The sequence below is a fragment of the Apiospora aurea genome, assembly GCF_038362705.1.
Source record: "Apiospora aurea strain CBS 24483 chromosome Unknown utg000006l_segment0_segment0, whole genome shotgun sequence".
Lineage (NCBI taxonomy): Eukaryota > Fungi > Ascomycota > Sordariomycetes > Amphisphaeriales > Apiosporaceae > Apiospora > Apiospora aurea.
The window spans coordinates 352,631-373,288 of record NW_027117393.1 but is presented as its reverse complement, the minus strand read 5'-3'; the positions used below and the strand labels follow the sequence as shown (position 1 = coordinate 373,288).

Genomic DNA, 20,658 nt, shown 5'->3' with positions numbered 1-20,658 from the left:
GGGACCTGATGGTCTGATCGATGCATTCGCTTTTAGAGGGATTGATGAGAGCGAGAGCCAGAGCGAGAGCGAGAGAGAGAGAGCGCGTTGAGAGTGCGGAAGAGAGAACGAAAGAGAAAGAGAAACGAACGCATCATATGCCCGAGTACGAGACCGAGATCGTAAACGCTGCTTACTGACTGCCGTTCGACGCGGACAAAACAAATGATGTTGATGCATTTCCAGAGACTTCGTAATATGACGGTCCAGCCCGTCTCCCCCATCTCATTCCGTGCCTACTTTTGGAAAAGGAACGCCTTTTGGGTCTTGGGAATGATTGGATTCATGCGAATCGTGCTTGTTTCTCATCTTAGCTTTGCGCATTTCGGCCTGAAAAGGAATGATCACAACTGAGGATACTTACTCTATTATGTGCTGCATGTACCCCGCCACGCCACATGCCATGCCATGCCTTGCACCACGTCAAAATTTCACAAACTTCCCACGCCCAGTCAGTCAGTCAGAGTTAGGGTTAGAATTGAAGGTTTGCCTCGCCGGTGTCCATCACTGGGCTTAGTTCAGAATATGAGATGACGTGCCGTCCCGCGTGCCGTTTCGAAAAGTGGCGAACCGACGGGAAGTTTAAGGGAGACGTTGAGTTGAGTTGCGCAGAGCGGCTTCTGTATGGATGAACGGGGCAAACAAGGTTCGATCACGGATGTGTCAATCAATCAATTCAAGGAGAGGGGAGGAGAAGACGGGACGAACCTTTCTTTGCCTCTCTGATTAAGAGGGGAGGGGGCTTACGACCACTTCGAGACTTTGAGCAAGGGGACAGTTGACGTTCAACCAGCCTCGCTTGATACCTAGGAAGACGCGACAAGAAGGGAAGAAGAGTGCATATCCACTGGGATTACATCGACCAGTTAGGAATTGCGAGTGATATCGAGAAAGTTTATTGATTTGACGTTGATTGATTGAATAACTATCCGCCCATGAAAAATTCATTTTCCATCTATTCCCTCCTCTCATCCAAATATCCCGAGCCTCATTACATCATTATGTACTTGAGCAAGTATTCATATATATAAAAAAAGATGAAACGGTTTTTTTGAGTAGCGAGTTTTGGTCATCTGGTTCTCTATGAAAGACCCCGCATCCTTCGAACTTCATTACCATTACCATGACGACGACGACGACGAGAAATCAAGTTGGGAGTCCCACCTGACTTCGCTTCTCTGTAATCCCCCTCGGAAAGAATGACCTTATACTCCAGGCTGAGTGAACCCAGGAATCTGCGGCCAGTCACCCAACCGCGCCGGGTCCCCACCGATACGGACCCAGACAGCTTGGCTAGGCGTAGGCCCATCGAGCACGAACATCTGGTACCACGACGGCGGGCTGACATTGGCGTTAGGCGGAGCCGTGACCGTGCAGGTGTTGCCGTTACAGGTGACGGCCGGGAACAGCGTGCGCTGGCCCATGCTGTTGCCGTGTGTCGATCCCACGGCCGCCAGCAGCGAGACGCGGATGGCGCCGCCCGAAGTCGAAGTGAGCTGGAAGCTCACCGTGGCGCCGTAGGCCCAGTCCTTGTTCGCGATGGTGAAGGTCGGCTTCGCGGCGCCCGACAGGATGTAGTCGGGCGAGAAGTACTCGAGGCGGTGTTCCTGCGGGTGCTTGGCGTCCTCGGGGTCCGAGCCCGAAACCAGGATGCGGCCGTCCGACATGAGCACGGCCTCGGAGTGGTACAGTCGCGGGATCGTCGTGTTGGCCCACATGGTCATGCGAGCGCCCAGGGGCTTGGTCGGGTCGTACAGCACCGCCGACAGGTTCGGTGGGTCGGGCTGCAGGCCGAAGCCGGCACGGCCGTTGTAGGAACCGCCCATGATGACGTAGCGGCCGTCGGGGAGGGCGACCATCAAGCTGACGACACGAGTTGAAGGCTGTATTGTTGTTAGTCACAGTCGCCCAAGTCAAGCCAATCAGGAGATAAGGACCATACCATTCTTTCAATGCGCCACTGGGCCCCGGCATTGTCGGGTTCAGTGGAGATGCAGTTGTCGATTCCGAAGTTGGCGCCATCGGTGGTGCCACCGCAGACCAGGACGGTCACGGGGTCCGTGTAGGGCGCGTGCTGGGGCATAAGCATCATGGTTCCCTGGAGCGGGTAGTTGCGGCCGGCGTCCGGGTTGTTGACGGCACCGGGCATCTTGGGCAGCGACCGGACACTGTGGAAGTCGACCTGAGAAATGAGACGGGCTTCGTTATACTGCGCGAAGAACATGTTGCCCGACGGCATCACTGCCACGAAGGGGTACGAGTTGACCTTCTCGACATTGGCGAGGTAGTCGAGGTGTGTGGAGGCGGTGACGCCCGCGGGCTTGGGTACGACCTCGGCGCTTGGGACCATGGGGCCATCGGAGCCGTCCTCACCACCCATGACCAGGATCGAGCCGTTGGAGAGGGTGAGAGCGGTAGGGTACCACCGGCCGTCCATGAGCTTCAGCTTGGTGTAGTCCTCTTCCCACTGGTTGGTACCGTTGGTTCCCAGCGGGCTGTCGGGGGTGAAGAGACGAACACCGTACAAGGACTCCAGGGACCAGCCCCCGAGGTTGATCTGCCGGCCGGCCTTGTCAGGCATGACGATGGAGCCCGAACAGAAGACATCCGTCTTGAGCTGGAGCTCGCGGAAGGCGGTGCCGTATTGCGGGGCCAGCGAGGGGTCGAACTCAAAAGAGCCGGTGTGGTTGCCTTCTCCGGTGCCGTGCTTCTCGACGAACACCACCTTGTCGTTAATGCCGACGGTGCTGATCAGGGGAATGAGGGGCGCAGACATGATGAAGTCGTAGCGACCAGCAGCGGGGCCTGAGGCGTACGACCATTTCGTCAGCTGGGGACCAGTCCACCGGTAGTACGAGATCCGGTTGCCGCCACCTAGAGGACGTCAGTAACTCAGTGAACACACCACGATGGTCAGGGAGAGGAAACATACCGCATAGGATCTGGGGATCGCCAGGGCAGGCCACGTTGCACTCAGACTCAGGTAAAAGAGTAGCTTTGCTTCCCAGCGGAACATCGCCACAGACTACGAGCTGATTAGTCACATTACCAGAAGAGGCGGGGTGTCAGTGCCAACTCACAGCATTGGTAACCGTACTCGATACCGCCAGCCTCGTAGCCAAAGCGACTGCAACCGGCAATACACTCAGAAATTGTGGCGTTCTCAATGTTGTTTGACATCCAGGGGAAAGTACGGTCAGCAATGTCATCTCTGGACATAGTGATGTTAGCAGATGAAAGTGGGGACGTGAGCGAACGGGAAACGCGGGCTACGTACATGATGCAACCGACATATGCCCAGTTGGCGGGCAGGTTCTCAGTCTGGGGCTTGGGCGGCTGGTAGACGATAAGGGTAGCATTCGAGTAGACCGAGAGCCTGTTGCCGGCGCCGCACTTCTGGGCGGGGTTTCCGGAGCAGGACATGCTGCAATCCGAGTCGCTGACGAGCTCGGCGCCGTTTCGAACGAAGTTGTCGCAGAAGCATTGTGCCCCATACTCCATTCCAGCCACGCCGTAGCCGAGGCTGACGCATTTCTCGACGCAAGACTCGACGCTCAGAGTCTGGCTGTCGGGCTGCTGGTTCAAGAAGGCACGACCGCTGCTGCCTTCGGTATAGCAGCCCTTGTAGGCCCACGCTGCGGGTAGGGCGGCGGGGCTGCCGGGAGAGGTGGGCTGGGATGGCCTGGTCGAGATGGTAGAAGTCGGGTTTGAGCCAGATCCAATCAGGGACCAGACGCTGAGCCGGCTGCCGCCACCGCAGATCTGGGTCGAGTCACCATTGCAGGCCATGTTACAGCCCTGTGAGATCTGAGCGCCTCCGTTGGCATACTCGTTACCACAAAAGCACTCGCCCGAGTACTCTGTTCCTGCGATGGTGTATCCAGCCTGTCGGCATGCAGTGGTGCAGAGGTTGTTGGACACTTCGTTAGAGTCAGTTCATGTTATCCTCGGCTAGAGATAGGGCACTTGAAAAGGTACTACTTACTTGCAGCTGAACCACCAGGAACCCCGGCACCGAATGTGAGTGTTCTTCCTCCAGTTCCTTCACTGTATACCGGCCAGTCAGTATTATGTACGGTACGCCAACAATGCAATGAGCACTGACGTATAGCATCCTTCGTACTTCCATCCGTCAATGGCAGCTGGCGGCATGGGGGGTCTTCGCGGGGCCGCTGTAGACGGACAATCTGTTTCCAGCTCCGCAGGGTTGCGTCGCGTCACCAGCACAGGGTACGCTGCACTCCGAGTCATTGACTATGGTAGAAGCCTCGTTGGGCTTGTCACCGCAGTCTTGAGAATGGGTCAGCGACAGGCATATGGAACACGGGCAGTCGGGTCAACTGACAGCACTCGGCGCCGTATTCGGTTCCAGCCATGGAGTAACCCTTGTCCATACAGAAGAGGGCACAGTCCTCGACCGTCATGCTGGTTCCATTGTTGTACCCATCACCACCGAGGGCTCTTTTGCCGTCTGCATTATCGCTGCGTGGCCGATTAGCTCGAGTGTCAACCACGTTAGGGGGTAGCTTGCAGACATACATGTAGCAGGCAACATAAGTCCAGTTGTTGGGGAGGTCGGTAGGTATACTCAGCGCTCTAGGTATTATTATACCGGCCGCAGCGATCTGCCCAAGACTCGTTAGACGGTGTCCCAGTGCCACGTGTGGGGGTGTCTGGGGACCAGGAGACCTACCTGGGCAAGTAGAGCCGCTGAAGCAACGGCAAGGGAACGAAGGGAAGCCATAGCGAACTGCTGGCGAGATAGCGAACGAGTGTGCCTAGCGAGCGACAGAGGTTGGAATCAAGTACAGGATCGAGGTGAGACCCTATCCTATATAAACACATCAAGAACCCTAGGAAGAAGCAGGCATCCTGTGGCTTGCAGTCTGCAGTGGTGTGGAGATTCAGCCAGAGCTTGGCCGGGGTTTCTTCAGCTGGGGAAGCCAGGAGAGGGAGGGTTCATGTGTTCGTTCGCCGGGCCGCCAGTACTGTTGGCTGTACACTCCAGTAGCCCTTATAGAGCGTACCGAAAGCTCCGGTGAAGCAGAGGGGGGGCCATGCAGACTTGCAAGAAGCAAGAGCACGTAGCAGAGGCAGCAGGTCTTACACGAGATGGAATGAAGCCCACAATTACCCTTGGCGCGGCCAGCCGGCTGGTAGCCTAAGAAGGAACTTGGGGGCATGCTGCCGGGATGATGCCACGGGGCGACAGCTCAGGTGGAGCAGTCAGATATCGGGCGCACCCACATGGGCGGGTTCTAGTTCTATTTCCAGGCCGTGCTGATCGGCGCTGGCACGCGTTGCCGATATCAGTGCCATGGCGTGTGTCTGTGCCATGTATTCGGATGACAGTGGTTGAAATCTCTTCTTCTCTCGTACGGCGTCGCATTCTTTGTCCCCGGACTTGCATGAACCCCCCTGTCGCGCCTCTCCCAGGGCCGTGGTTGATTGGCTGTGACAGCTGAGAGAGCAATCTGGGAGCCCACTATGAGAGTCACCGTCCTTGTTGGGCCTGGAAATGCAGGATCGGAGAAGGCGAATCGGAGGAATGTCAATGTGATCAAGATAGATGTTACGTCGCAGTCGTAGTGTGGTGTGGATGGGGCCAGCCCTCATCTAGGCAAGCCGAGATGGCACAACCACATGTGGCAGGGGAGTCGATAGACGATATTGGCAGGATTGGCGCCCTTCGCAGATCAGGAGCCAACACACGCACCACCGTTGGGTCGCGCAAGCCAGAATCAAACGGGTCCCCGAGAATGGACTATTGAACGTCGGGCGATAGCTTAAACTGTCTGTCTGCCCCGTACCGGGAAGAAAAAGCAAAAGATGCAGTCAGACAGGCGCCCATTCCGGGCAAGCGTCAATCGCAGGTAAGCGGTGCAGAGGTGGGTTGGCAGTTTGTACCAGTGGGATGGAAGCAGCCGGTCGCCGATTAGCAGAGTGCGGCCGAGAATTCTCCCGTCTCTGCTTGGGGGGATAGAGGACACGAGAAGTTATGCAGCATCACGGATTTTCTTTCTCGTATTCGATAGACAGCAAATTGATTGGTGATGAGGAGGGCCTCAGGATAAGGGTGGTCTAAGGCCTTTTCCTTACCCGTGTGGTGGTGGTGGGGGGTTCAATTGACAGTGCAGCAGTATAGCCTGTGCGCGTCATGGCACGCTACGCTTCAGGGCACTTCTAATGGTCCATCGCCTAAAAAAATGCCTATGGGTAGTGCCTTCCCAGACCATAACAGCCCAACTAAGCCGGCACAAAAACTCAACCGGCAAATCGGTCAGCCCACTTGGAGGGGGGGAAGGGAAGCCATCATAGAACCAACACGCGCCTTCCAGCCAACTTGAAGCCCTGAGTCCAGACAAGAAGACGCCGTTGCGGGGTCCGTCCGTTCGTTCGCAGCTTCTTCTTTCTGATTGAGTAGGACGACGTCAAGCCAATCAATAGCATCGATGGACCGATGCCCCTCATTTCTGGCAGCTGCCGTGCGAAGCCACCACGGCTGCCTTGCATCTTCCTCTTCGTCATCCGAGCCACCAGCCACGGCGCTGCCTACAACTAAAGCTCCCACAAAGCTCCCCCAAAGGCAATTCGCCCACTCCAAGGGTCCGACAGGGACCAACAGGGACCCAAGACCGTGGCGTTCACCCTGTTCATCAAACCCTTAATTCAGCTGCCAGCGCTCGGGACTCGCCGAGAAAATACTAATAGGCAGGCCTACCCTGCCAAGACCTCCATCACAAACCAGCCAGGAGCAGCTCCAAGCGTGAGAGCGCCGCACAATGCAAGTCCAACGCATGAAATCAGGATGCAAACTTGGTTTATGGGCTCACGGTCAGATGCCTTGATTTCCCATGACTTGACGTGGCGTTCAGCTGCATCTCCATGCAGCCTGCAGTGCTACGCCGGCCAGTCCAAGATAAGCAAGATACAGAAGGACACAGCTCTCCGCGCCTGACCGGCAATACCCCAACCGCGGCTCTGACACCTCCAAACCCGTACCGTCCAGTTCCCAGATCATGCACAATGCTTACAACTGCTTCCGATGCTCAGCCGCCGACACGCTCCTAGCCGACGACCACTTTGGAAGTTATCGTGGCGGCGCAGATCAAGAGCCTCATTCATCAAATGCACAGGGAGGAGGGAGCCAACCAATCTGATGAGGTCTGCTGGTGGTCGGAGAACGGTTCCTTTCTTCCTTCCTCCCCCTTTTCCTCGTCTCATCAAATCGAGGCAAGCAGTTTATCGAGATCTCATTAAGTCAGAACTAACGCCAGGCTCGACCCTGTTGATCAGTTAGTCCAACGTCCTCAACAGCGCCCAGCCTGTCAGCACGGGCGCCATTTGCAGATGGATCGTGTGAGTGGCGCCACAGTCAGCAAGAGCTCTTGGAATTCCGGCCCAATTGGTCGAGATGACCATGATCCCTCGCACTTTGTGCTTGCTTTTTGATTTGTCGTATCCCCGTTCGACAAGCCTGCTGTTTTCTCAAATAGATCATCTTTCGTTGAGACATTTCGCGGGATTGACTGCCTGACAACCAGTGAAGAAGAGCGGTGAATCTGCAGCAAGGCACACACACACACACACACACACACACCTAGCTCTGCTTACGGGTCGGCGTCTGCTGCAAGCCATCATCTTCACCGGGCAAATCATGTATGATAACTGAACACCCAAACGCGACTATTGGCCGTCCGAATGGGTTTCCCTTTGTCGCCTGCCTGTTCCAGAGTCCAACTTACCTTAATGAATACAGTCATCTGGACGAAACGCGACAGCCACCTCGACAACAACACCAACTCCGGCACCAGCCACCATCACGGCCGTCTGACATGCGACCCGTTCTAGTAAGCTTTCCTGCATACCACCCACACAACCGCAACGTACCGACTCTCGCTTGCATTGTGCTTCCCCAAATCTTTACACTGATCAAGCGATCCTGTTGACCGAACCCCTTATGAGCCTCGCCAGTGTGATTTCAGTCTCAGCCACCGACGCAATTATTTTTCTTTTCGTGCACCATACGCTTGAATAATGATCATGCAGGGCTGATGACTCAAGAGGGAAGGTCTATCCCGAAGGAACGAAGTGGAAGAAGCAGGATAAATGAACGAAAACACTTGACCGCTTCATGTGTCCTGCACCAGCCACAGAGGCACGCGCCGCCGGCCACGCACGGCCAGTCGTTACACAGGTTGGCGCGGTTCGTGACCGCTGATCATAGGTTGCAGTCTTGATTACGCAGTCGTCGGTGACAGTCGTTCGATGGCGCTCTGCCGTGTTCTCGTTCATATGCATGAGTGGTCATCCAAGGGGTCTGTTAGTCCCAACATTCACCCCTTTTTGGTTTCCTGCCTCTGGTCATGTAACCTAGCATGAGTGAATACGGGGTGGTTGCCATCAGAATGACATGCTATGTAGATCCGGCCCGTGCCGACCCTAGCCACCTTCTTGTGGCACTCTCTGTTCAACTGACGTCGGCGTTAAATTCGGCGACCAGAAGGCTTTACGCCGTCTTGAAGTCCGTGTCATCCCACCAGTGTGTTGTTTGCCACTGAAAACACAGTTAGAGAAACGAGCGAATGAAGATGTGGTTGAGCGCGATACTGGCGCAAGTTCTGGCAACCACTTGGAGTTGATCCTCTTGACTGCCAACCTTATCCAATTACTTTGAAATTGCTGTCAACCTTCGTGATGTCACGTAGCGATATTCCTCCAGTGCCATAACTGTCTTCACTTCTCAAGATTTGGTGAAGCCATAACTGCATGCAGCCCGGGTGTGAAATGCATATCCCAAGCACTGCCGTGGCTTCTACCTCGAAAGCTGCCCAGAAGGGATCATTACACAACTTAACGTCACTAGTAGGCTAGGTTTTGACGCCGAAGATGCCCTCGCCGCCTTCATACCATCGAGGGCCTGGCAGCTGTTCGCAACAACGGTCGTCAGTGGTCTTCGCGGGCGGGGAACTCGTGGAAGCGATACGGGCCTTCATAGAAGGCCGTTTCGGCGAGGCTTTAATGTGAGCGAGGTGTCCTATTAGCCACTGTGGTCAGATCACCAAGGGGAGCATAGGCTACCTTACCTCGGCAAGACCGACGAGTTCATCGAGTTTCTGCGCCACCTGCCCTACATCCGCGACGACGGGGACGCCGAGACACCCTAGGTCGCGCCGAGGACCCATTTCGTCGACTGGGAACGCCTGGCGACCAGGAACTGGGACCGCGAGAGCATGCTCCTGGCCACCGACGGCGACGAGTGGGAGCACGTGCCGCCGCACGTCGTGGGCCTGGCCCTTGAGGCCCGGCGGTCCTTCAGCTTCAACCTGGACACGGCGCTCGGCGCCATCTACTGGGTCAAGTGCCCTCATGCCATCGAGTGCGATCCGCAGATGTAGCCGGTCCTGGATGATGCCGTGGACTACGCGACCGAGGAGGTGCTCGGGTGGCGGCGCGACGGGCCGGCCTGGGCGGTGACGGATTTCTTCGAGCAGCTCAAGGGCGAGTTTCGGCAGCTCAACTTCGTGCCGGTCGGCCCGAGGAGGGTTGACGATGATTACGCCAACCACTCGGGCGAAACTGGTGACGGTTCGACCGACGTCATGCGCAAGGTGTACCGGAAGCTTTGCGGAACACTCTCCGAGAGAAGCATCCGGGTCTTTTGGAGGATGATTACCTGTATGGCGATGAGTGACACGATCACTAAACCTTTCGCCACTGCATCTAGATCGTGACCTCTATGGACGAATCAAAGCACTTCGAGCTCGAGCGCACACATATTGCAACCTAGACACAACAATTTATTGGCTCCCAGTACCAACCCAAGTATACTGTCTGTGTACTAAACAAACCATGGCATAAATGGCCATAACGCGCAGTAAGGCCGAGGATGTTCTTGCAAGGCAAAGATCCATAATGAAAGATAGTAGCTGACCCCTTTCTTGAAAAAGGAACCTGGCGTAGAAAAGGATGCAGACGAAAGATAAATACCCCTCGCCAACCACCTCAGCCCAAGCATGTCAGACTCTCCGAAGTATTTCCAGACGGAAATATCTTTTCCAAGCCCCAACAGATGCCTCTAGCACTTTGACTCCATGACGATGGTGCTCCAATTTCCGTCCTCCCAGTTCAGGCCTGCGACCTTGCCCTTGTCGGCGGGGCACCCGGAGAGGATTGCCTGCGCGCTTGAGGCGATCTGGTCGAAATTGTCAAGTTCCTTGGAGACGTCGTTCTGTTTTTGTCGAGGAATCATTTGCAATTAGCAACTCTACTCGCAAAAGTCGTGTGTGTTTGCGTGTATACGAAGGATTGGGGGCAGAGCTTACATGGTTGCACCAGAAGATCGCAGAGTTGTACGAACAACTGACCTGACCGCAGGCGCACGGCCCGTTGCCGGGCTTGCCGTCGATTCCGCGAAGATACGTGATGCCCGACTCTATGTGGCGCTTGCCGGCGCCGGCGCTTTCTCCGCAAAACAGCTGGCTACGCTTCTCCGGCTGCAGTCCGCGGGCCTCGGCGGCGGGAGCGGGAGCAGCAAGCTGGAATTCGGGGTTGATCTAGAGGACCTGGGCGTAGACCTCCTCGATGGTGCCGTTCAGCGCCTCGGTCCGCCCGGGAGCCACTTCCACCTCCCACTCTATCGGCTCGACGCGGTACCCGGGGATGGGGGCTTTGAGCGTAGCGGCCTGGAGGGGGCGTTCCTGTTAGCAGTCTGGGGTTGGAAAAACTCCCTCGGAAAGACTTACCAAGGCCGCAAGGGGGGGCGGCGAGGACGAGGATGGACGAGATGTACATCTTGAGTATGTTTTCGGAGAAACTAGTGCTGCTGCTTGACTGTTGTGATGTTTGAGTGAAGTTTGGACTGATGTCTGAAGATTCTGGTTTGCGTAACACCTGAAGAACGAGAATCTCGAAGGCTTTGATATATCATCAGTGGGTTTACCTGCTGAAAAGGTCTTGTGACTCAAGGAAGCTCAGCAGTCTTCTTATCCACTGTCCATGTAAACTTACTTCAGAGTATCCCAATCCTATGGTAGTAAAGTTCCCTCGAACCACAGCTGATGGTGTCGCCGGCTTGACGGCAAATGTGAAGGATTGATGAAGATAGCCATCATCAGATGCATGTTCATCCCTGGTTATCCTCATTGCTATCTTGATCTGGACAAGCACTGGTTCTTTCTATGCCTATATCTTCTTCAACCTTAATTTCTTTTTTCTTTGCGTTCTGGCTTATACCGGCGCAGGCCAGCAGAAGCAACTGACTCAAAACCGAGCAAACTTAACACACATCGTCTTCAACATTGACTTTTTTTGTTCTTTTGTTTAATATGTCACCAATTGTAGCATTATACGCTTGTACGGCTATCGCGGTCTCCTCTGGTACGAGCCTAGGGATTAGTCTGCATTCATATTATCATCAAGTTCTGGTTTGCCCAATTGGTCAACCAGTCCCACGTTACAGCTTGATCTTTCAACCCGTGTCGAAAGATATACTCGAACGACCATGCTACACTCACGTCAGCCTTATCAAAGTTCGCGTCCAGCAGTGGGGTACGACCAGACAGACCATTTAGTTCAGTCTCCTGCGGACGAAGCGGTAATGGCAAAGCTCCATCTTCCAATCCTTCTGGATTCCAACAAACGTCGAACTAAGGTTGATGTTTGTGCACATCCATGGCGGCTTCATGCAGCCGTTTCACTTTCAACATGAACATGAGGCTTGGCTACATAAATCGTCAGCTCGAGCGCATTGCAGATGGCAGTTCCAGTTTAATAAGAACTAGCACAACAGTTGTACCGTAAAAAGTGATTCAATACAACGTTCAATGATGAGGCCATGTGCAGCACGTGGGGGTCCACGAGGTTAGTCCCCATAGATAGAAATATACAACCGCCCATTCTGGCAATGTTGCCATTCCGGGCAGAAATCCATGAGACTGTCGTCCATGTTCTAGAAAAGCTAAGCACAACATAAAGGATTGCCACAAAAATAATGACGACGCGAGCAGGATTTGAACCTGCGCTCCCGAAGGAAATAGATACCTAGAATCGGAGATCCAGTTCTAGTCTATCGCATTAGACCACTCTGCCATCGCGCCCTGCTTCAGATGGATGTTTGGCATTTACAAGGGCATACATCGGGGAGGGTGACGAGCTTTCCATATTGGCCTGACAGTCCACTAGCTGGACAATCCCGAAAGATGAGTGGGTGCCATTATACTATGCATGTGGACCTGCCCTGTTCAGTAGTATGCTAGTATACTTATGCAGAAGTGACAGACTTCTTAAAGGAATTGAGAGTATCTTGGTACTCACTCTGCCGCAATTGTCTGACTTTAGCTATGTTCTAACCCAAACTATCCCCACCGGCTTTGGCGGTGTGTCAGCCCACTTGATAAGGGTGCATAAGCCGGACGCCAACCATCGTATCATTACGTCAACGGAGCGGTAGCTAAGTGGTATAGCGTGGGATTGCAGTCAAAATTCGCAATTATCCTAAGGTCGCGTGTTCGATCCACGCTCGCTCCTGACCGTGACGATTCACTTTTTGCTCATGCTGGATTTTTCATTTTCTTTCCTACCCCTTTTTAGCCCCTTTTCCAGTTGAGGCAGAAACTCCAAGTTCTCCGCGATCGACACACTCATAAAACACTCGGATAAGACCTAGTTCTCGATACTTCAAACAAAGATTGAACGCATCCAATGCCTTAAACATGGAAATTTTTATTGGTAGAATTTGCCTTGTCTTATTGTAGTTGCTATGAGATCTATAGAAGTGACGGAGCTATCAGTGGTTTCCTCAGGCCCTTGCTTCTTACGACCATCACGTCAATCTCTTGCCCGTCGAGAATGGAAATCCGGATCGGAGCCAGCCAAAGTTACCATTGCCATGTCCTCGGCGTGGCGGGACTTGGACGATCCGAGAAGCGGCAACCTCTTTACCCGATATGAAAAGCAGAAAATAGATCGAGTGTCCGACTTTTAGATCGCAAATTGTGATCCGACAGCTCACCAATGAAAAACCCAATATACAAGAGAAACTACAGCCTATTGAAGAACAGTTATGCCCAAGGAGGACACCTTGTTGATTCCCTCGCGCGCTGTTCATAGTTGGAATCGCTGATGACGTCCTTAGAAAACGCCACTCGCACACGACTCGGCCTTTCTGTCACAGGGTCGCTGAATGGACTATCAGCGTCGTTCTCCGCATCAGTCTCGTCAACAGTTTGCTGTTCCTCTGGACGCTCATCGTCTACGCTTTGTGCATCTTGCTTGCGTTGTGGGTTGTTCCCCGCGTCTCCGACGCTATCGTTGACTTCCCTGACCTTGTCGAAGGTGCTGCCTTTTCTCGACCGATCTACAGTTCTGAGAGTATCCCATCTGGTAGACGGCTCGTAGTTGACATGCTCGAGGCTATCCGGCCGCTTATTATCCGTCCAGGACATTTGCCTACGAACGCTCGGATCGAGGGTCGAGGTCGGGCGGGCAGGCTGCACACTCCGTGGGATCCCGCGTTTCGGGTTCCGCATCCGAAGTTGGTCGTGGGGTCTCGTGTTGCCGCTCCACCACTCGACTTCTTCCTGGCGCAGGCGGCCGGGGAAGAATTCTTCCATCAGCGGCACGCCGCGGCCGTAGGTGACGTCGAAGTCCATGAGGCCGTCCATGACCTTGTGCGTCATGATGGTCTCGCAGTGCCAGAGCGGCATGTTGCGCTTCGCGGGCGGCAGCTCCACGGCGGCGAGCCACGCGTTTTGAAACATGCCGAGGGCGCCCACGGCCAGGATACACCAGGTGTAGTCTGTGGACGCGGCCACGTTTACCAGGAGCAGAAGCCATAGAATCGATAGCGTCCAGCAGGTGAATTGCGTCAGACGGAAGCCGAGGGGGAGTCCGCGGAATGTTCTCGCCATCCGTATTTGAGAGTCCCGACGGGGGAGCGTCTCGGTTTTCTCCGGATCGATCTCCCGAGACAACCGCTGGAACTTTTCCCAGGGGCGGTTGACGCGGGGCGATTGGGAGGCGGACATCTCTTCGAGGTTCAAGCAGAGGCCCCGCCCGATAATCACGACGATGTCTGTCGAGCCGTTGCCAGACGTGAGCGCGTAGCAGTCCTTGGCCCGCTGCCGGTTCGGCAGCTTCTCGGCCCTCCACTGCGGAAGCAAGCCCGCGATCTGGATGAGCAGCGTGCCCACGACGGTGATGAACATGATGCCCCACTGCCGGTCGAGCGCGATGGGGATCGCGGAAACGGCCAGCTGCAATAACGTCGCAAAGGCCCCGATCACGTGGACGAAGCTCCATGAGAACTGCGTCGGCTTGTTGTCGTTTTCCATCGCCTCGAAGACGGAGATGCGGATGCCCGTCCCGTCCTGCAGGGGCCGCTCGCGCGAGACCTGCGCCTCGATGTCGCGGAGAAGCCGGCCCACGACCCAGTTCTTGTTTTCCCGGGCGTACCCGGACTCGAGGTTGAACACCTTGACGGGGTAATCCGGGCGCGGGAGGAGGCGGCCGTCTCCGATGATGTTGACCAGGGTGATGAATGCGTATGCGACACAGCCGAAGGAGAAGCAGACGGGTGTATAAAGCTGCCCTGTCCCTTGGGCGAATGCATTTTGGACCACGTCCCCGCCGATGACCATTAAGATAGTCGAGACATCGGACGGGTTGATCCACTGCTCCCGGAGCTGCTGGATTGTGCTCATCGCGTCACGCGGTGTGAGGTCGTGCCGTACCTTTACTGAGATGAGCAGCTGGGCTGTTTATTATCCTAAGCCTTGGGAGTCTTGTAGGTTCAACATCTGAAGCCCGGCTCAGATACTTATATCGGGATATTGCAGGAGTGTCTCAGCGACTCTTCGAAGTGTACAATCATCGAAGGCATTGATTTGATGCTGCGGGCTGTCAGAATTCGGGCAATGCCAGGTGGCTGGTTGTGCTGACCCGACCCCGCCCATAAAAAGGAATAACCCTTGCAGCTGACGGTGGGCAGACTCTGATTATGCCTTGGATAAGAGCCCCATGTCATTGGGTCGTCGGGACGCACCGATGCACTCCGCCACGTCACACTACTTTCGCCGACCAGCTACCTAGCGGTTCGAGACCACCTATTGATATGCCTTGATGCACGCCTTGTGTGAGGCGACACGAAGGCCTTGGGCATGGAGATATCCCCTCGCATTACGTCCTGCCTCTAATAAAACCTGACCCAGTCACCGCTGAAACATGTGTACCAACTTAGATACCCGACACACGACACCCTCCCCTTCTCGATAGGGCTCCGTCCACGATAGACTGCCCTCTCCAAGTCATGTTTTGGCATGTATGACGGGCTATCCGATTCGCCGAGATCTTAACGGCATTCATCCAATGCATTTCGATAGCGCCTTTGCATGTCTTGGCCATATCCCAGCTGATAGCCCAATCTCTAGCGAGAAAATTCCTGGCTAATTTTGGGAGGTAGAGTTGGTGATGTGCTTAGTATGTTCTCAAGATATGATATCGAAATCTGAGTTATTCAAAGCTGGAATCGACAAGTGGTATTCCCTTAATTGTAGTCATTGACTTGAAGACAGTACGGCTAGTTGCCGTTGTTGTTCTGTTCGAAAAAGGAATTAAAAATATTTCCCATATTTCTCCAAGTGCCCATATTGCCCATAACATTTGCTGACCCATCGTGGTCGGAAGTGATGTCCGCTTCTATGGGCGGCGGATTCCCTGGCGCCGACCCGGCGACATTCAAGATCCCATCCTTGAGTGCCGTGGTGTTAGGTTTGGCCTTGTCACCGTTTCCCCTCCGGTTCTTCTTCTTGGCCGCGAGTTCCTCAAAGCGTGTCTTGTTGGAGGTGAAGTCGTCCACGCACCAGAGCTGGTCCTCTCTCGTGCGCTCGCCAATGACTTGGTCGCTGGGCTCCCGCCAGGAGACGGGACCAACGCGGGATATATGTACGCGGCTCAAAATGCGCGAGTAGAAGATGTTTTCATTTCGCACCTGTCTTTCGTGCCTCCGCCAGGAGCTCTCGTAGATCTCCACGAGCAGTCCCACGTCACGGAGTCGCTCCTTCGGCCGCGGGCGGGAAATGATCACAGCCAGCATGTAGTTGAACACTCTGCCGGTTCGGCCCGCCTCTATATCCGCAACCTTTGGTAGTGTATTCTCATTGATCAAGTCGACGCGGTACCATTCGTTCAGCTCCCGGTCTACGGGGAAGTGAAACCCCTGACTGTTTTGGCTCGTGACGGTCGCCAACTTTTCGCAGTGGAGCATGATCCCGGGATACCGAACGAGAAGCCCTTCGGGGACGAGTTCAGTAGGGTGCTCCATACGACTCAGCGGATAGGGGTAGTCCTCGTTACGGCCGCTGGTCCACGTGGCGGGAGCCCAACCGAAGCCGGGCAGCTTTAGTCGCTTCCCAGGGAGAAATATGATGCCGGCAGGGATAGAACCGGGACAGTGTTTTGAGATAAGCTGCAAGAAATCCTTCATCATTTCCTTCCGCTGTTCTATCGCATCTTGTGTTTTGGGATCTTTGTGTCGAGTTGGGCCGTCCAAGGTGGTATCGCGGAAATCCAAATTGAGTAGAGTAGAAAGTATGATGGTCTCGTCCTCTTTGTGGGATGTGTCCTGAATAATACATCGTATCAGCCATACTACCATTTAAGTATATGCAAGTGGCGTCACGTACTCGCCAGCGGGCAGAACGCCAGGCGCTTGCGATGAGCTGCGAACCTTGATCGCCAAACGGGTTTCCCTTCTCGATTCTCGCGCCACGTTCTCGGCCCATCAGGTTCTCGAACAGGTGGCGTTTGAGTACTTCCGCCAGAGATACCTTTAGTATCGTCGGCTTGTTTGTGTCTCCCCCAGGGCCCAGGTCTTGGATCAGCTGATCGAACCCTCTGCCAGGATAACGACCTTTTTCGGCTCGCAAATTGCCGTTTTCAGCTTGCTCCGGGAAACACATCGCCTTACTCAGGAAGGCTTCCTGTAGCGTCCATAGACGTCTCATCCATGAACTTGTAAGTAGTTTCACCGCCGATATTAGTTCCCTTTGCATAGGATTATCCTCGCTCTTACATACATCATCATCGATCACAAGGGAGTGACTTGACGCATCGTATACACTGTACATGTGACCTATTGATCGATGTCTGAGTTCAAACAAGTCGTCCGGGGGCCTGGTCTCTGGCTTGGTTTTGTCATGAACAGGGACCGCAAATGTGTCCAACCAGAAAAACCGACAGGGAGGAGTCAACCGATTCTGTTTTCTCATTGTTTTGGAGACCCCATCCAGCGCGCCTTTGATAAATCGGAGCTGGCACTCGCTGAGAAACACGACGTCAGTATTTTGTAACGAAACGCTGTGTGACATCCAATGAAGGAGCAATGCACGTACTGTACCTCGTTTGATTTTGGATTTCCAAGGCCCTGGGACCAAACATGAGATATGGTAGCAAACGCGCTGTTCTGCTGATGTTGCCCCCAATCCTTGACGACGACGCTCATTTTGTTGTCTCTGGCTTCACCAACCTCGAAGACGGGGAAAGAGGCGTCGCGCTTTCGGAGGATGTTGTAAACGTCTTCCATCTTGGGGCCGACTAGTCTGCATGGTCTCCTGCATGCGCATCGAGGGACGTAGTTGGCGTGCGCCGTGTTTGCATCGGTAGTGGCTGCGTCCGCAGCAGAACCGATCGTTTTGACTGGCGGCGAGACTTTGATGTATTTACACTCAGTCTCGCTGCACTCATATTCCTCTCCTTTGTGCCACGTGCAGTGCTTCCATGCAGCAAGCAGGAGCGTGGCATTAGGACCGATCTGACGTTTCAATGCCTTCCGTGTATAAGCGCAGGCGTCGGGCTTGATATCCATGACATGCGAGGGACAACCCCAACCGTTCAGGTCATCGCTCTCCCACCCTAAAATCCTCTCGTCCATTTCTCGCAGCATGCTCGATTTCACAGCCGAGAGTGTCTCGCCAAGAACCATTATGGACAATGAGACCCTTGCGTTGATTTCCAAGTTTGCACGTTTCTTCTCGTCGAGATTTTCCCGAACCACCTGGCGCGCAAACTCAAGTACCAGATCAGTCTGCATCAGCCGGAGCTTGGCTCTTGTGGGGTTCTCCTTCATCCATTCGTGCCATTGAGTGAGCTTCTGTTCCAAGTCCTTGGTGGTGATCTGGGGCTTGACACTTGCGTCTGGCCCTTGTCGCTCCCAGCGGACAAGGTCGCACATGTTGAGGAGAGGCTCATCCGTCCGGACAACGACAGTCAAAAGACAGAAAAACAACCATGACTGGACGAACTGGTCGGCTCCATCGATGAGACACTCAGCTTGTCCGTTTCCCCTGTCCAGGCTAAGTAGGTAGGTGTCTGGCTCTACCTTCCATCCGTGGCTGGAAGGGAAATTGAGAAAATCATGATACTGGCTCCCGTGCTGAAAAGGAGCCTCTGCATCAAGGCCATCGTTCGGTAGGCAGCAGGTATCCTCCCGGTCCTCGAGCAGGCACGGAACAGCCACGTTGACGACGTCCCCGAAATGATGGAGGAGATGGTCCATGTTGCCTTACGGTTCTAGGCATAACCGTTTGGGCGTGATGCGACTGCGGGGGAAAGAAGGTGCAAAAGAAGACGAAAGAGCGACCGACGAGGCTCTGGGGAGTAGTGTATTTACCCTTCAAATACGCCCACTGACAAATTCTTCAGCCCTAGGTAAGCATGCATTCCCCCCATGCTGCATCGTATTTGTCTACACCCTGCGCGGCGCCTGTGTGCTTACCGCCATTTCCAGGATCCCCGGAGCCTCGAACTATTGTTCGCATGGTGTAGTGCATGCTTATCGGGAAATGCAACCCATATACTCCAGTTGCCTATGGCAGTGTAGGCCGCCCCTCGTCAGCGAAATGCGGGCAGAGCCACGGGAAATCTGCAGGTGGGGGTGGTTGGGAAGATGATTGGAACGAGAGGCCAACCCGAAGAACCTCGGTTCAGCTGCGCTCCTGGGTTTCGAGTCCTGCAGTCTGCAGCCTGTCGACTTCGGTCGCGACCATCCATCATTCACCATTTCCACCATAAGACCTTCCAAACCCAAAGGTTTCGCCTGATTGAATGTGGAATACATATCGAACGGGCGAGCAGATCTTAGAACCCGTGTCAGTATGTGCTGTAATAGGGTAGCTGGAACAAGCTGCCTACTTGTAGAGACCAGTAGATTCCCTCCATAGAGCGGCAAGGGTCTGCTGCGGTGGCGCCGCCCGCTGACAATGCATTGATTTCTTTGCTGGAAATGATCAGCTGCAGTAGTGGGCGGGCCATTGGGGCACAGCAATAAGCAGTGAGACATGAACCCTGGCTTATCAATCTCAGTCGGCGCAACCGCACCTGGCAGCATAGCCCCGGTGACCTGCATGCGATCTTACCAATCATCGCAGCTCTCTGAGCGCATGCTGACATAACCCCCATGGGTACCTCAAGTCCTAAGGTACTACCCCCGGCTGCCCGAACTTGGGCTTCTCCTGGGCTCAATCCAACACTCACTTCGATCAGGATTAACCCCAAAAAGCACAATGAGCTTTCCTCGACCAACAAAGGTATGCGGAAATCGCCAATGTCACTAGATATATGCTAATTCGCGGTTTTAGAGATCGACTTTGGAGATTGTGTCTGGCTCGAAAGCAGCTCCTTCTAGTATGTGCAAAGGTCTCGGGAAAGCTAGCAGCTACTGACTCTAGCAGCATTATTCTAGTGAATGGGTTTCGGAGACGACCACAGCTAGATCAGGCTCTGGAGAAGACCGTGAAAAGGGCCGCGTCGAAAGCAGGACAGGAGGCGCCACGGATTCGAAAGTACAGGTTCAATGTCGAAGAGGTGTTCGAACGAGGAGAAAACGCCTTCTCCGATATCTACGATGACTTCAAAAAGTCAATGCAACGCCACGTCGTAAGCAATGTCACATCCTACCACCAAAGCTCCACGCAGTGAGTAACCGGAAAGTAAGGACAGAAGCCCCAGAACCCCATCGATAAGATCCATGCCAAGATTGTGAGGTCCACGGACAAGCCCTTACGGATCCTCTTCGTTGCCAATGGAATCGCTGCATCACTCGTCAAGCTCTTCCTGAATGACTGCGCTGATGAGGATGCACGAGAGCCAGCCGAGACTGGGGAGAGTGATAAGTGGCTTTCCATTGTCCAAGGTTTCGTCTTGAAGGAAGTCAAGTCACCGCATATCGACCTCAGCTACCCCAAACTGTTGGAGCAGGAATGGTCTGCATTGCAAACGAGACCTTCACCGACCGAGACGAAGCCGCTTGACCTACGAAAGCGTTGCCTCATCAATCTCATGGAGCGCCTAGTGACCATCGACGACAACTTCACCCCGAACTTCCAATCATCATCGCTAAGCAAGAATACATGGTTGCTGCCATCATACATAGTAAGCTTCATGTTGCAACCTGCACTTTCCATGTCAAATATTTCAGACATTAAGTATTTCATTGTTGCTAACTCATCCTGTCAAAGATGTCCAGTGAGTCCTCAGAAGGACCACCGCGGTCAGCCAGTAACGCCCAAGACGGCGGAGTGAGCGGATCCGAACACGACGAACCCGCGAATCAGCGGGTTACAC

At 54.3% G+C, this 20,658-nt stretch overlaps 4 protein-coding genes across 4 annotated transcripts; 1 reads left to right on the top strand and 3 right to left on the bottom strand.

Annotated features, from left to right (window-relative positions):
• Positions 1-1,244: 1,244 nt before the first annotated feature.
• Positions 1,245-4,783, bottom strand: PG986_008723 (glyoxal oxidase N-terminus-domain-containing protein; the record flags this gene model as incomplete). Its single annotated transcript, XM_066844945.1, has 9 exons — positions 1,245-1,922; positions 1,982-2,913; positions 2,972-3,064; positions 3,120-3,250; positions 3,317-3,959; positions 4,025-4,086; positions 4,145-4,274; positions 4,385-4,664; positions 4,733-4,783. The coding sequence occupies 9 exons, from the start codon at positions 4,781-4,783 to the stop codon at positions 1,245-1,247; spliced, it is 3,000 nt and encodes a 999-aa protein (XP_066697343.1).
• A 4,489-nt stretch (positions 4,784-9,272) lies between these two features.
• PG986_008722 (uncharacterized protein) lies at positions 9,273-10,872 on the top strand (the record flags this gene model as incomplete). Its single annotated transcript, XM_066844944.1, has 4 exons — positions 9,273-9,395; positions 9,438-9,717; positions 10,417-10,741; positions 10,779-10,872. 4 exons carry the CDS (start codon positions 9,273-9,275, stop codon positions 10,870-10,872), a joined length of 822 nt encoding a protein of 273 aa, XP_066697342.1.
• A 2,228-nt stretch (positions 10,873-13,100) lies between these two features.
• Positions 13,101-14,741, bottom strand: PG986_008721 (uncharacterized protein; the record flags this gene model as incomplete). Its single annotated transcript, XM_066844943.1, has 1 exon — positions 13,101-14,741. The coding sequence occupies one exon, from the start codon at positions 14,739-14,741 to the stop codon at positions 13,101-13,103; it is 1,641 nt and encodes a 546-aa protein (XP_066697341.1).
• An 875-nt stretch (positions 14,742-15,616) lies between these two features.
• Positions 15,617-18,592, bottom strand: PG986_008720 (uncharacterized protein; the record flags this gene model as incomplete). Its single annotated transcript, XM_066844942.1, has 3 exons — positions 15,617-16,660; positions 16,722-17,049; positions 17,430-18,592. The coding sequence occupies 3 exons, from the start codon at positions 18,590-18,592 to the stop codon at positions 15,617-15,619; spliced, it is 2,535 nt and encodes an 844-aa protein (XP_066697340.1).
• Positions 18,593-20,658: the final 2,066 nt, after the last annotated feature.